This window comes from Rhamphochromis longiceps, linkage group LG17 (genome assembly GCF_057381845.1).
Source record: "Rhamphochromis longiceps isolate RC_006_pf linkage group LG17, R_longiceps_female_GT1.1, whole genome shotgun sequence".
Classification (NCBI taxonomy): domain Eukaryota; kingdom Metazoa; phylum Chordata; class Actinopteri; order Cichliformes; family Cichlidae; genus Rhamphochromis; species Rhamphochromis longiceps.
In genome coordinates, this window is record NC_140573.1 from 3,828,708 (window position 1) to 3,840,935 (window position 12,228).

The window sequence follows — 12,228 nt, forward strand, 5'->3', positions numbered from 1 at the left end:
ATTTAACAGTGGGTGTGATTGTAGCCTCGATATTCAGTTCTTATGCGGGGCACCTGGTGTGGTCTTCTGCTGCTGCAGCCCATCTGCTGCAAGGTTTGACCTGTTGTTCATTCATAGATGCTCTTCTGCATCCCATGACTTAGCAAGTAGTTATTTTAGTTACTAGTGTCTTGCTACAACTTCAAAGCAGTCTGGACTCATTAAGACTCATCAGAGCAGGAAATGTCATTTCAGTCTTGCATCATCTAATTGTGGTCAGCCTGTGAGAACTGAAGCCTCAGATTTCCTGTTCTTAGCTGACAGAAATGGCACCCACTCTGCTGCAAGCTTTGACATTTGTGCTTTCAGAGATGTTCCTCTCACCGACTGACTGTTGCCTTCTGATCAGGTTGAAGTAATCTGGCTATTCTCCTGATTTCTGGTATCAACAAGGCATTTTTTATCTTGACGACCACCACTCATTAGATATTTCCCCTTTTCCAGACCATTCTATGTAATAAACCCTTGGGATGGTTGTGTGGGACAATCCCAGTAGATCAGCAGTTTCTGAAATACTCCAATAACCATGCTACATTCAGAGTCTTCCAGATCTTTCTGCCCCATCCTGATCCTACATTGAGGTTGTAGATAAATGCAATAAGTTGCTGCTGTGTGATTAGCTGCTGGATATTTGTGTTAATGAGCAGTTGAGCAGGTGTACTGAATAAAGAGTCATGTGAGTGTAACAATATTACCTCTTCGAGTGGAAGTAATAATTTCTCTTTTTTGTAGTGGTAATGGTCGGGTGGTACTAACAGTAATGCATATTTAAATGCCAATTTCTTGCTTTTCCCTCTGTTTCCGGTGTTTTTGGTCAAAGCAGACACTTGGCTAAACTGTCTGTCTATTTAAAGTTAATTGTTCCATCTGCTGAGTTTTAGTGTCATAAATGCCTCACAGGGGCCAAAGAGATCCATCGAGCGCTCACTCGGCTCACTTTTACTGCTGATATAAAAAGGCTTTGATAGCTACATGTTTGTATCCACAGATGGTATGTTTTCTAATTGCTACGCACTCAGCCCGATCTGACCCTGAGATCACACTTGATGTGTTAAATGTGTTGTCCAGCATTGAAACTCCAATTCATCGCAGATAAGAATCGAAACGCCAGGTTTTTTTTTTTCCTACATGTGCAGCCTGAATGTTAATAGTCTGCACTGCCTCTGCTAGACATGTGAACCATTACACATATTTGGCTTTATCATACTGATTATCACATGGATCATATGTGACTGTTTAATACACAAATCAGTACAGTTTGCACCAACAGGAGTTGTGTTACAGATGAAGCGTCATCTGTCTACACTAGCATCGCTTGTTTCCATCTGCTGGGCCACTATGAATTTGAATTATTAGTGGCATCTGCACATTCCCAAATTGGTAAACTGAAGCCATCTGTAATTGTATTAACATTGGGATTCTTGTATTAGTTTATTTCCTGCCCCTTTTGATTGTAGATTAGAAAAACAAAGCGTTTAAATCATTTTTTTTCTTCTTTGACATCCTCACGATAAAATGGAGCTGTTAGAAATACAGACAAAGACTGTAAAGCTGGTCTGAATCATTTATTTTGTTTCAAGTCACACAGAAATGTTTGGCTCTGAACTACATCGTGTGTGCAGAGTTACAATGAAAGAACAGCAATGAGTTTCCAGCTGTTGCAGCTCCTAAAAGAACCGTGCAATAACCATTATTTTTAAAATCAGGACAAAGACAAACACTGTAAATGACACTATGGATAAGTCATTAAAAATATTGACATAAACGACACACCCACTGGTTAGAGTGGATTATCTGTACAGCCTTTGGCGTGACATAGCTAAGCTCTCCTGAATAACTCCTACTATTGGGTTGTCTGGGCCTCGTTCACTGACAACCTGAGAAAATCTGTTTTGAGGCAACAACGATGTTCTCTTAGCAACATGCCCCGTTAACTAAGGCACTAGTTTCCCTGTATAAACAAAGGAGGAAAAACACTTTACAGTACTCTGATACTTTTCCCAATCCAACTGTAGCACAGTCACTAGTATTCAAGTACCTGAGAGAATTGCCACATTGTCTTTCAGCACTCAGTAACAGTGGTTACACATAAGAATGCACATAGCACCAGCCGGGTACGTCTTCCTGACGAGAACACGAAACCACCCGTAAGCATCGAGAAATATAACAACTGTTCCTTCAGATACTTGTCTGGCTGTAAACGTTTAAGGCTTTAGTGATCATTTTCTTAATGTCTAGAATGGAAGGATTGTCCAACCACCGTCATTGTAAACCGGCGTTCAGCAGCTCACACGTGTCCTTTTACACCTGTTTTTGTGTATCTAAATCTGAATGGGCCGATTACTACAAAATTACGGGTACATTCTTCAAATACTTAGTGCTAAAAACTTAATGTTTCATTACAGACCCTGTAATCGACATATTTTCACTAAGATATAAATAGCAACTGGGCTACAACAAAGGGTGAAGAATTAGCAAGGGTGTAACGATTACAAAGCAAAACTCGAAACAGTGATCGAATCATCGGCGATGCCGTGTTGCATGCCCGTTTTCCTGTGCTGTGATACCCATGCAGAGAAGTTAATGCCTGAAGTGTGGCAGTGTGGTGAAAGCTGTAACATTAAAAGACTGTTTCTGGTTATTTGTCCCCTTTAAAATAATATTATGTATGTATGTATGTATGTATGTATGTATGTATGTATGTATGTATGTATGTATGTATGTATGTATGTATGTATGTATGTATGTATGTATGTATGAAAAGCATAAAATGAAATGTGCTTTTGGATAATCGTTACAGCCCTTGTAAATAGGTAGCTTGATCATTCTAGGAGGAAACATAAAATGCAGCTGTGACCGGCTCCCATCACAGGAGGGCACTGTTGCATTGGTAATACTGCCTTACTCTTAAACCTAACCTTGAGGACGTCTCGATAGTTTTGAGTGTCTGATTTCACAGTGTGACACCCCTTTCATAAAACTCAGTCAATTAGCAAAATATGAGACTCTCCAGGATTTACAAGAAAACATTCGATACTCTTGGAAAGTTCTTAATTTATCTTTAGAAACATAGCACCAAAGGTTTAAAACCATATTCTTTGTTTCATTTTCGGTTCACCGCCCTCAATTTTTAAGACGGCGCGTTCAACACAAGCTCCCGTCTCTTCAGCTGGTTGGATGGTGGCCAATGTCGAGTCTCCTCTGTGCTGATCCCCTTTTTCGGACAGCTGGCGCAGCACTGACTACACTTCCCAGAGTGCCCGGGGTCTGAAAGAAAGCCTTTGAAGAAGATGCTGGGGTTTCCTTGGGCGTATGTGGAGTCTGTAAAGAGACAGAATGCATTTAGGGAACATTTAGACAACCCAACGCATAAACAGCAGCCACTGCCAGCAGTAGATGCAAGCTCACTTGCTGAAAGGTCAGTGGAAGTCAGTAGACTGAATATTATCTAAGAAAATGGGTGGGTAGACGTGACTCTACACACTGAAAGTGAGAGTGGGATTAATGCATCATTACAACGTGGTCATTAACTTGTCCTATTGTTTATAACGTCGCGTGAATTTGCTGCCCAGTAACTCTATCAGAGCTAAACCAGCATCACTACACTGGTCTTTGCAGGCAGTAAAGTTCATTCCCATTTAACAAGCTGGAGATTAATCAGTCTTAACTGCTGTGACACAAAGTGTCCAGATGAGTAAATGAGGGTAAACCTTCCACAAAACAGATGCTGCACTTGCTCTCGTGTCAAGCTGTGTTGTGACATTTTCCAGTGCCTGATACGAGAAAGGTCATGTTTCATTATGAAGGCTAATGTATGAAGGCTTGATGTATTTTAGGGCAGACAGCTGTGTGTGAGAGAGAGCAGGGTTACAGCAGTACAGTCAGTTCTTACCAGTGGTTCTGGCGTGTTGATGCTGATGGTCTGTCGTGGTCTCGAGGGAGAATGTGGCGTGCCAGCTGACGACCTGTAAAGCCCGCTCTGTTCTGGAGTGGACGGCGGTGGAACCGGCACCACACTATACGGCGCCCCCCCCACCATGAAGTGGGCAGGTGACATCATGGCAGGCAGACCAAAGCTCAGTTTTGTGTGAGCATCAGAGCCTTGCTGCTGTAGACTGCCGGCCACCAGGGGGTAATGGGAGAGGGCAGCAGATGGTACCAGGACATAGGGCAGTGCCAAGGTGGGAACACTGCTGGGAGGAAGTGCTAGACTGGCCGCTGGTTGTCCAGCTGAGAGCAGGAAGTTGAGGCCATTTAATCCTAGAAAAGAGGACAGGAGACCGATTAAAAGGTTTGAAGGATTTCTTTTTCTTCTTCTTCTTTTTTTTTTTTTTTTTTTTTTTTTTTACAAAGCAAAGATAAATAAAATTCAGTTCCCAAATCCTGGGAATAAAGCGCTCTGGATTTCCAGCACTGAAAGGACCTGCTGCAGGGAATATTCTCAGTAAAAGAGTGAAAGGGTGCAAATCATAGTGGCCCTCTCTTACAAGCCCTCTACTATCACAACAAATCATAGTTAACATCTTGCTCTGCGTGCTGCTAAAACAGTGCATTACCTGCATTGTTGGGGACATAAAGGTAGTGCGACGGCTGAGCGTGCTCACTGCTGGTGTTGCCACCCCCACTCTCGCCGATCACCTGCTCTCTGCAGAGGCCTGCTGCTGCTGCACCAGCTTGCGAGCACTCTGCTGTTTCCCTGCAAGCTTCAGCTCGAGTCTGGAAAGAGCAGGAATGACATCTGATGTTACAGCCTTATGATCTGCATTTGTTACAGTCCTTAAAACTCAGACTATAACACGTCTCCCCTTCTAGTAACAAAGTCAAGTCATGTTCCTGGCTTACGGTTTATTTTCTCAGGCAACCTTTTAAAAAGACCAACCTAGCATGTGACACCGAACCATCCAGTTACTTTGATTTTATGTATCCTGATTAACTGCACCAGGTTTTCAAATGATCAATTATCTTATACTCTACTGAGATGAGAAGTCTTTAATTACACCACACAAGACTTATCCTGATCAGTGAGCATGGCACATTTTCCATTTTCAGTTTAACTGTCTGCCGTGGTGAATTACTAACAGGATTTTCTGACTGTCAGAATTACGGCACCGAACCGAATAATTAGCTTGGAGTTAGTTTTTAACTGGAACAAGAATAGCAATTAGCAGCAGAAATTAAAATCCACATCGCCACAGAATACCATCTCACCTTTTCACATTTCTCTAACGCAGAATTTCCCTTCTTTTTAAGTACCATCTCCTCCTCCTCTCTTTCTTCCTTCTTCCTCTTCGTTGCCTCCAACCTGGGTGAGGTGTGACCTTCAAGCATCTGGTTTGGCGTTTCTGGCGGTCTGTACAGCATGACCACGGAGGGTTGGGACAGGCTGGGCAAGTAGGCCAAGCAATGGGAAGACGGGGAAGCAACAAACAGGTGCTCCGGGTGGGGGAGTGGTGCCAGAAGGGTGGAGGAGGGGGAAAGGGCAGTACTGCTGTTGTGCATGAGCCGAGTCTGCGGTGGTGTGCCGGGTCGGTTGCTGAAAAAGGGGGGGGGGGGGAAGAAAAGTAAGCTATATTTCTCCTGCTACTTGTAGACTGAGTTTTTGCCAAGAATCTGATTGAGAAACATTTGTTTATGACTACAAGCATTAGATACTGCAGTGTTCGACTAAAGTGGAACACTGCTTCTCAAGCCTTAGCTTCTAAACATTTTGACCAAATTGTTCCTGATACAGAGGAACCACAGAAAGTTAAGTCACAAATCAGTCTCTTGCACACGTCAGTAGCCCCCTATCTATCTCAGATAGCAGGCTTACATGTGCTTAGGCTTAAAACTTTCCTTTTAGATAAAGCATATAGTTAAGCTGGATCAGGTGACCCCGAATCCTCCCTTAGTGACCCTGCAATAGGCCTAGGCTGCTGTGGACTTCCCATGATGCACTGATGTGTATTATGGGAAGCCCATGGGAAGATGTGTTGGTTATGATCAATGTGTTTTGTTTTGGTCCCATCTTCCTGCCATCACCCTCAAGTGCTCACAGCGGTTGGCTGCCCCTCGCTGGTTCTGCTGGTTTCTTCTTGTTAAAAGGGAGTTTTTCCTTCCCACTGTCACCATGAGCTTGCTCAAAGTGGGTTGTCTGACTATTGGGGTTTCTCTCCATTATTGTGAGGTCTTTACCGATATTAAGCGCCTTGAGGCAACTGTTCTGATTTGACGCTATATAAATAAAAGTAACTTAAATTGAAGGTGAAGGCATATTTGTAATGGAGCATGAGCTTTACGCACATGACTAGATATTTGAAGTTAAAGGGTAAAGTGTGCAGGATGCAGACATAACAAGATGAAATAAAGTTTTTTTCTTAAAACTTTGCTCTCGCATCAGAACACTTTTTTTTGTTAAATAGCATAACATTACAGGGTCCTGGCCATAACAAAGCCTCCAGTGGCAATGAGTGAGTAAATGACAAATAAGCAGGTTTCAGCAAACTGTACAAACTGTGCAGTTTTTTTAAGCACAAGCTTTATGGTCCTGAATCCTGCTTTCCATGGTTTGAAATGCAGGTAAAAAAATTCCTGACCTGATCAAAAGGTTACTGTGTTAGAGCTGGGTCTGTGTGCCCCTACAATATCTCAGCTGAAACGCAGACTTGAAACTGGCCACAGGCATAAACTTCTAGCTCTCATCCTGTGGGCTACCACTGCCCCCGGTGCACTTTTGCCTAACTTCATTTTTAAAATATTCCTTTTCAACACACACTTCCATGTCTTATTATCTTACTCCCCCACAAAACACTTAACAGCCACAGCCTTGAGGCAGCTGTGGTTTGGCCACGAGTAGTTTAGTTAATAATAGGAAACAACATGAACTACTGTGTACTCCATGTATGCCGCCAACTTATACACTCATAGGAGACAAAAACTATTAATGTCCACAGAGTCAGCTCCTGTTACATGTAGCCTTGAGCGAAACACATCAGCCAAATCAAACACTGGCACTGAATGTAAAACATAACGAATAAGAGAAGGTTGCAAAATAGACTCTGTAAGGGAGAGGGCAGCATCTTTTAACCTGACAACAGAGATGACTTTGAATGTGTCATGTATAAAACTCAAACAAAAAACTTTTGGTTTAATAGTAACACTTCAGATGGAGAAAGCTGATCTTTGAGATGACCCAAGTATCTGTGTGTTAGCGTTTACTCACTCAGCATTACTTCCAAACTGCAGCTGACACGCTGCACTGTTGCTTGTAGTCCTTCTGGAATAATCCACAGGCTGGTTTTGCAGGGCTGCAGCATAGAGACAACAAACAGACAGGATATTGAAAAAGCTCTATGCCAGTGGTTCTTAACCTTGTTGGAGGTACCGAACCCCACCAGCTTCATATGCGCATTCACTGAACCCCTCTTTAGTGAAAAATAAAATGTGATTTTTTTACTGGTGCACAAAATGAGCCATGCATGTCATGGCGAAGGCTCTGCCGAATCCCTGAGACCGACTCACCGAACCCCTAGGGTTCGATCGAACCCAGGTTAAGAACCACTGCTCTATGCTGTTCCGCAGAGTCAAAGCGCACGACTTGCAGATTTAAAAAAAGGCTCGGGGACGCTTGGCCGTCTCCCGCCACCCGATTGGAAACAAACAACTCCCCCAAAAATAAAATCTCTTACCGGTTACTTCACGTCTCGGGCTGCTGGGTGCGGAGCTGACCTGCCGCTGGACTGCAACAGATGTTGGCGTGATGCTGAAGGAGGCATGACGTGCCATTTTTGCTTTTCTGAGCTCCTGTCCTGGCTGTGCAGACTCAGATGAAGCGATGGCTGCTACATTCAAAGTGTTTCCTACAGGTAGATGGATGACGACTGATTTAGGGTAAGAGCAATGATGACAAACGCAGTTCTTAGATTGACAAAGGTCTGGACTGTCTTATATTTTCAAGTTACTCTAGCAGAGTTCACTGAAGTCATCTTTAACTCTCACCAGCATTCACAGAGCTGCTGAATTCAACCGGGCCGAGCCACTTGAAGGCCGGCTTTCTGCCCCTCTCCTCTCTGACATGAACCTTCTTTATGAGGCTGAGGCTGGTCAGCACGTTGGCAATATCATACAGACGCCGCACCTTAGCTGGAGATCACACAGACACAGTGTTTGGTGAAATACTGTTTCCTGGAATCTATACACGTCACTATACACGTTGCAGCACTTCTGGATTTCTTACTTTTGTACTTGCTGTGACTTGATGAGTCCTGACTCTCCTCGATGAGGACCTTTGCTGCTGCATCCAGGGTAACAGTCTGAGTTTTGGACACCAGGAAAAGCATGACAAACTTCTGGCTCATGATGCGCAGAGATTTGTCTTTCCTGTTGCTACCGGCTGCAAAGACAAGCAGAAGAAACGGACAGTGTAAAAAGCTACTGCTTTCTTAATTAGCAGTGAAAATCAGCCCACTAAAAACCAGTGAATCGTATGTTTAATTACATTTTATTCATTAATAACAGGCACCAAAACTCCAAACAGAAATTCAAAGTACTTGTCAACATAAACTTGTTTCTTCTGTACATCCTCAGTCTGAATGAAAACATTTCAGAGACGTGAAATCAAACCTGAAACCTCAGTACAACTTTTACAAACTAGATCTTTATTAGAATCCAGCCACATTATAAGTCTGCAAACGTACAACCTCTTAATGACAAGCTGTGAGCAGACAGAGGCAGCGTCGCTACGGTAACCAGGCTTGAATCCATTCCTGTGGGTTTAAGGCCTTATTCAGCTTTAGTGTTAAGCATTTGCCCGTGAAAATAAGCCTACACCTAAACTGTTACATGCAGGCAACTGAAGTGATACTTAGTCTAATGAAGACTACGGTTAACGTCTAATCTTTATTTGGAGCCAATATGGAAGAAAAGGCACACTCTCCTTATAGTGTTCATTTTAAACACTCAAAACTCTTCATCTCCAGTCTTATTTTTCAGTTTATTACCGCTTCCAGCATCTCCTTCCCCCCCGTCATCCTCTCGGCCCGGTCCGGTCTCCCTGGCCTCGTTGGCCTGCTCCATCTGGAGGTGGTAGCCCTGCTGTCGGCCCTCACACTGCAGCTCCTCCAGGGTGGCTTCCAGCCGCTGACGACCGTACCAGGTGTAGCTGTTTTTGGCTATCCGCCCCACAATCGTCAGGGACTCCAACACATTCACGATGTCGTAGATCCGCCGCCGTTCCACCCCTGACAGGATTACAGCAACATTTCTCTAAAACATGTGCACGATTTGAGCAGCAGTCATTCCCAAATTCAATAGCAGTGTTTTCCTGGCCCCATGAAGAGTTTACAGTGAGACAAATTGTAGTCATATCCTTCTCCTGTGTCCAACTGCTGCTGCTGCTCTCAAATTACTGGTTCTTACCCAGATTGGCTGCCACTTCATCCAGCGAGATCCAGATGGGGCTGTGAAGCGGTGGGTAATCAGGATAAAGGGCAAGGAACTTCTGGCAAAGCAGACCCAGACTTTTCTGCTTTCTGCTCGGCTTTTTCTCTGCATCGTCCTCTTCATCAGCGGCTTCAAACTGGACAGAGATCAATGCCGTTGTCTTTTGGATTAGTCAACCAATCCAACAATCCACAGCTTAAATGACTAGTCTTTAAACAGGACTTCAATAAAATATATTTTTCGGAGAATATTAATTTAAACTACAACACAATAAATCCAATCTGTGTTAAAATGTCCTTTTAAAACAAACAAACAAAAACAAAACACCACACCTGACAAGAATCTTCCACCTCTGGATCCTCCACCACATTATCTGGGCTCGCTGGCTGGTCTTTATCATTCTCTATTGGTCTAAACAGCACCTTTTTCATCTCTCTGTCCCGGATGTCTGGGCTCGCCGCGCTGATCAGCATCTTCAGGTTAGCCGTTGGTGTCCAGGGTTCGGTCAGAGACGTGTGTTTGATGGGGGTAATGTGGGCGAGCTCAGAGGGAGCACCTTTTCTGTTGATCAGCAAAGTAGGAAGGGTGGACTCTGCAGATTTTAGCGGTGTTGATTTTCTCTTCTCTGCACACATGTTCTCCTGTGATGGAGACAGTTATGTGATCGAATTAGTGCAGGTTTGCCTTAATAAAGGCTCAAATATCCTCTCATACAGAATGAATTGCAAAGGGGTCATTTTATAGCAAAGAATGATGAAAGAAAAACATGTAATCCTGGTTGAATTTATTCATACCAACTCATCCACTATATAAACACACATCTCCAAAGATCCGAATAAGCCATCCATATGCTGAATCTGAGACCGGAGGCCTGCTCCTGAATCTGGAGGAATCAAGCAACTCACACTGATTTGTACAACCCTCAAGATCTTATTTAGCACTGTAGCCCACAGCCCTTGCTGCTGAAAGCCAAAAGCAATAAGCTCTCACGTGACTGAACACAGCGCTCTGATTGCGCTGATTTCAAAGCTTTCTTTCAGATGAATCTTATAAAACCTGCCTCACCTGATTTAAAGCAGGGTGCCACCTTAGCCTACCTTTTGTTCCCCGCGAGCCCCATCCTCCTCCTCCGGCCCCACCGTTGAACTCTTCCTTGGACTTGAGAGGTCTTTCAGTGCGAGGCATTGAACCTCCATCTGGGAAAAATGCGTTCCAAAGTAAAGACAAATATTGAGAATGGGAATTGTAAAGTTACACTTAAAAGTAAACCCAGATCCGTGGTCAGCTGAATTTGGCGCAAAGAGCATCGGCTAACTAGCCTTCATAAAGCTAACTGCGCTGCTCTTCCTCAACCCTGTAACTTTACAGCTGAAGTGCCGCATTAACTTTTTAGCTGACAGTAATTAGTTTACAGCTACAGGTATTAATATACAACGTTAGTAGAATGTTATTTCTAAGTTGCAACACGAGTTGCGGCCGTAAATTATTTTATGCAAATGGGTCCACAGCTTTAGCCGTTGCTGAGCCTGTGAATAGAGGTAAATGCGTTTCTGATGGATGTTATAAGTCAGTAAGACTTAGCATTAATTAGTTACCTAGCCAGGGACACTGTTATAGCTGTGTTGCAGAAACCCTCCGGAGGGAAATCACCACTCTTTACCTTCGCTGTTGAATGAATGAAATCGTCAAGTGTGGCTCTGCGTCCCCGTTTTACACACTTGTCAGGGCGCCGCTCCTTCAGACCGACATAGCAGTTTATTTCCCTCTTCAGAAAGAAGCAGGCAGTCCTTCTCAAATCCTTTCTTCAGACTCCTGTTCAGCTATACTACTCCTTGGAGAATCCAACATCACCCGCTCAAGCTTGTTTTCTGGCGCTCTCCTACAGCTGGGTCACTCAGCCAATCAGCGGTCAGCTGACTGACTCCGTCATACGGCTCCAGCCACTCAGTGCTATTGTACTCGGGTGCGCGCCTCAGATAATACCAATGAGGGACCGGACGTCCACGCCTCCAGATCTGTGTTGGCGGGGCAACCGGCGCGTTTATGTTCACGAAGATGGTCATAAGAAGATGTCTCACTCTAGTGATTTTATTTTCCTACATGGAACCTGAAGTTCTGGCTGATTAAATTTGAAGGTGTTTGATGTATCCTAAAAGTTTTTGTTAGGTTTTTAATTAAAAGAATTTACACGACTCGAAGTTTAGACAGCGAGTAAATTTGATGGGGAAAGTACAAAAGAACAACAACAATAATAATAATAACAATAAAAAGCCCAGCCTTCTCACTACAGTGTGGAAATTCGTGGGTACCCTGTGCTCATGGTTTGCGATTTCTTTAGTAAGTATTTGGTAATACCTAAAATTTATTTAAAATAAAAACTGACATTTATTTCAGAGCCTGTTCCTTTTAGGCATACTGTGAGTAGCCGACACTTGAGAGGTCAAGGAGTTACTTCTATAGACGATCTTTGTTTCTCAGCTGAGAAGTTTGGCTTGTCTGCGTCTTCTCCCACGGTCCTAGCAGCGGCAAGTAGAACTTTTTTTGCGCCTACAAAGGCGCTTTTAATATGTTCAGCTTAATCACTCCGGCGCTAGTCTCTGTGGACGGCTGTAATTAGCTGATCAGCTGCTGAAACAGACAGATGGGAGGCGGCGGAAGGGGGAGGAGCGCGAGTGGCGCTAACAGTACCTGGGCCATAGCGGGAAAAGCGGCGGTGGGAAAGTGGGCTCACTTTCTAGCAGCCGGGATCCCGCCCTGTATGCAAACTGG

General features: G+C 43.9%; 1 protein-coding gene across 1 annotated transcript; it reads right to left on the reverse strand.

Moving 5' to 3' along the window:
* Positions 1-1,595: 1,595 nt before the first annotated feature.
* e2f7 (E2F transcription factor 7) lies at positions 1,596-11,343 on the reverse strand. Its single transcript, XM_085387153.1, has 13 exons — positions 11,120-11,343; positions 10,557-10,655; positions 9,792-10,100; positions 9,436-9,595; positions 9,018-9,257; positions 8,255-8,410; positions 8,017-8,160; positions 7,707-7,877; positions 7,241-7,325; positions 5,248-5,572; positions 4,596-4,755; positions 3,932-4,299; positions 1,596-3,360 (listed from the first exon to the last, which is right to left on the reverse strand). The coding sequence occupies exons 2-13, from the start codon at positions 10,653-10,655 to the stop codon at positions 3,205-3,207; spliced, it is 2,373 nt and encodes a 790-aa protein (XP_085243279.1). The 5' UTR covers positions 11,120-11,343; the 3' UTR covers positions 1,596-3,204.
* Between the last annotated feature and the right edge of the window lie 885 nt (positions 11,344-12,228).

Bases quoted from the DNA above. Each gene is read 5' to 3' on its own strand.
- e2f7 (XM_085387153.1), bottom strand. From the start codon at position 10,655: ATGGAGGTTCAATGCCTCGCACTGAAAGACCTCTCAAGTCCAAGGAAG. The intron at 8,161-8,254 runs GTAAGAAATCCA...TGTGATCTCCAG, and splicing joins AAGTCACAGCAAGTACAAAA to CTAAGGTGCGGCGTCTGTAT. The intron at 4,756-5,247 runs GTGAGATGGTAT...TGCTCTTTCCAG, and splicing joins CGTTAGAGAAATGTGAAAAG to ACTCGAGCTGAAGCTTGCAG.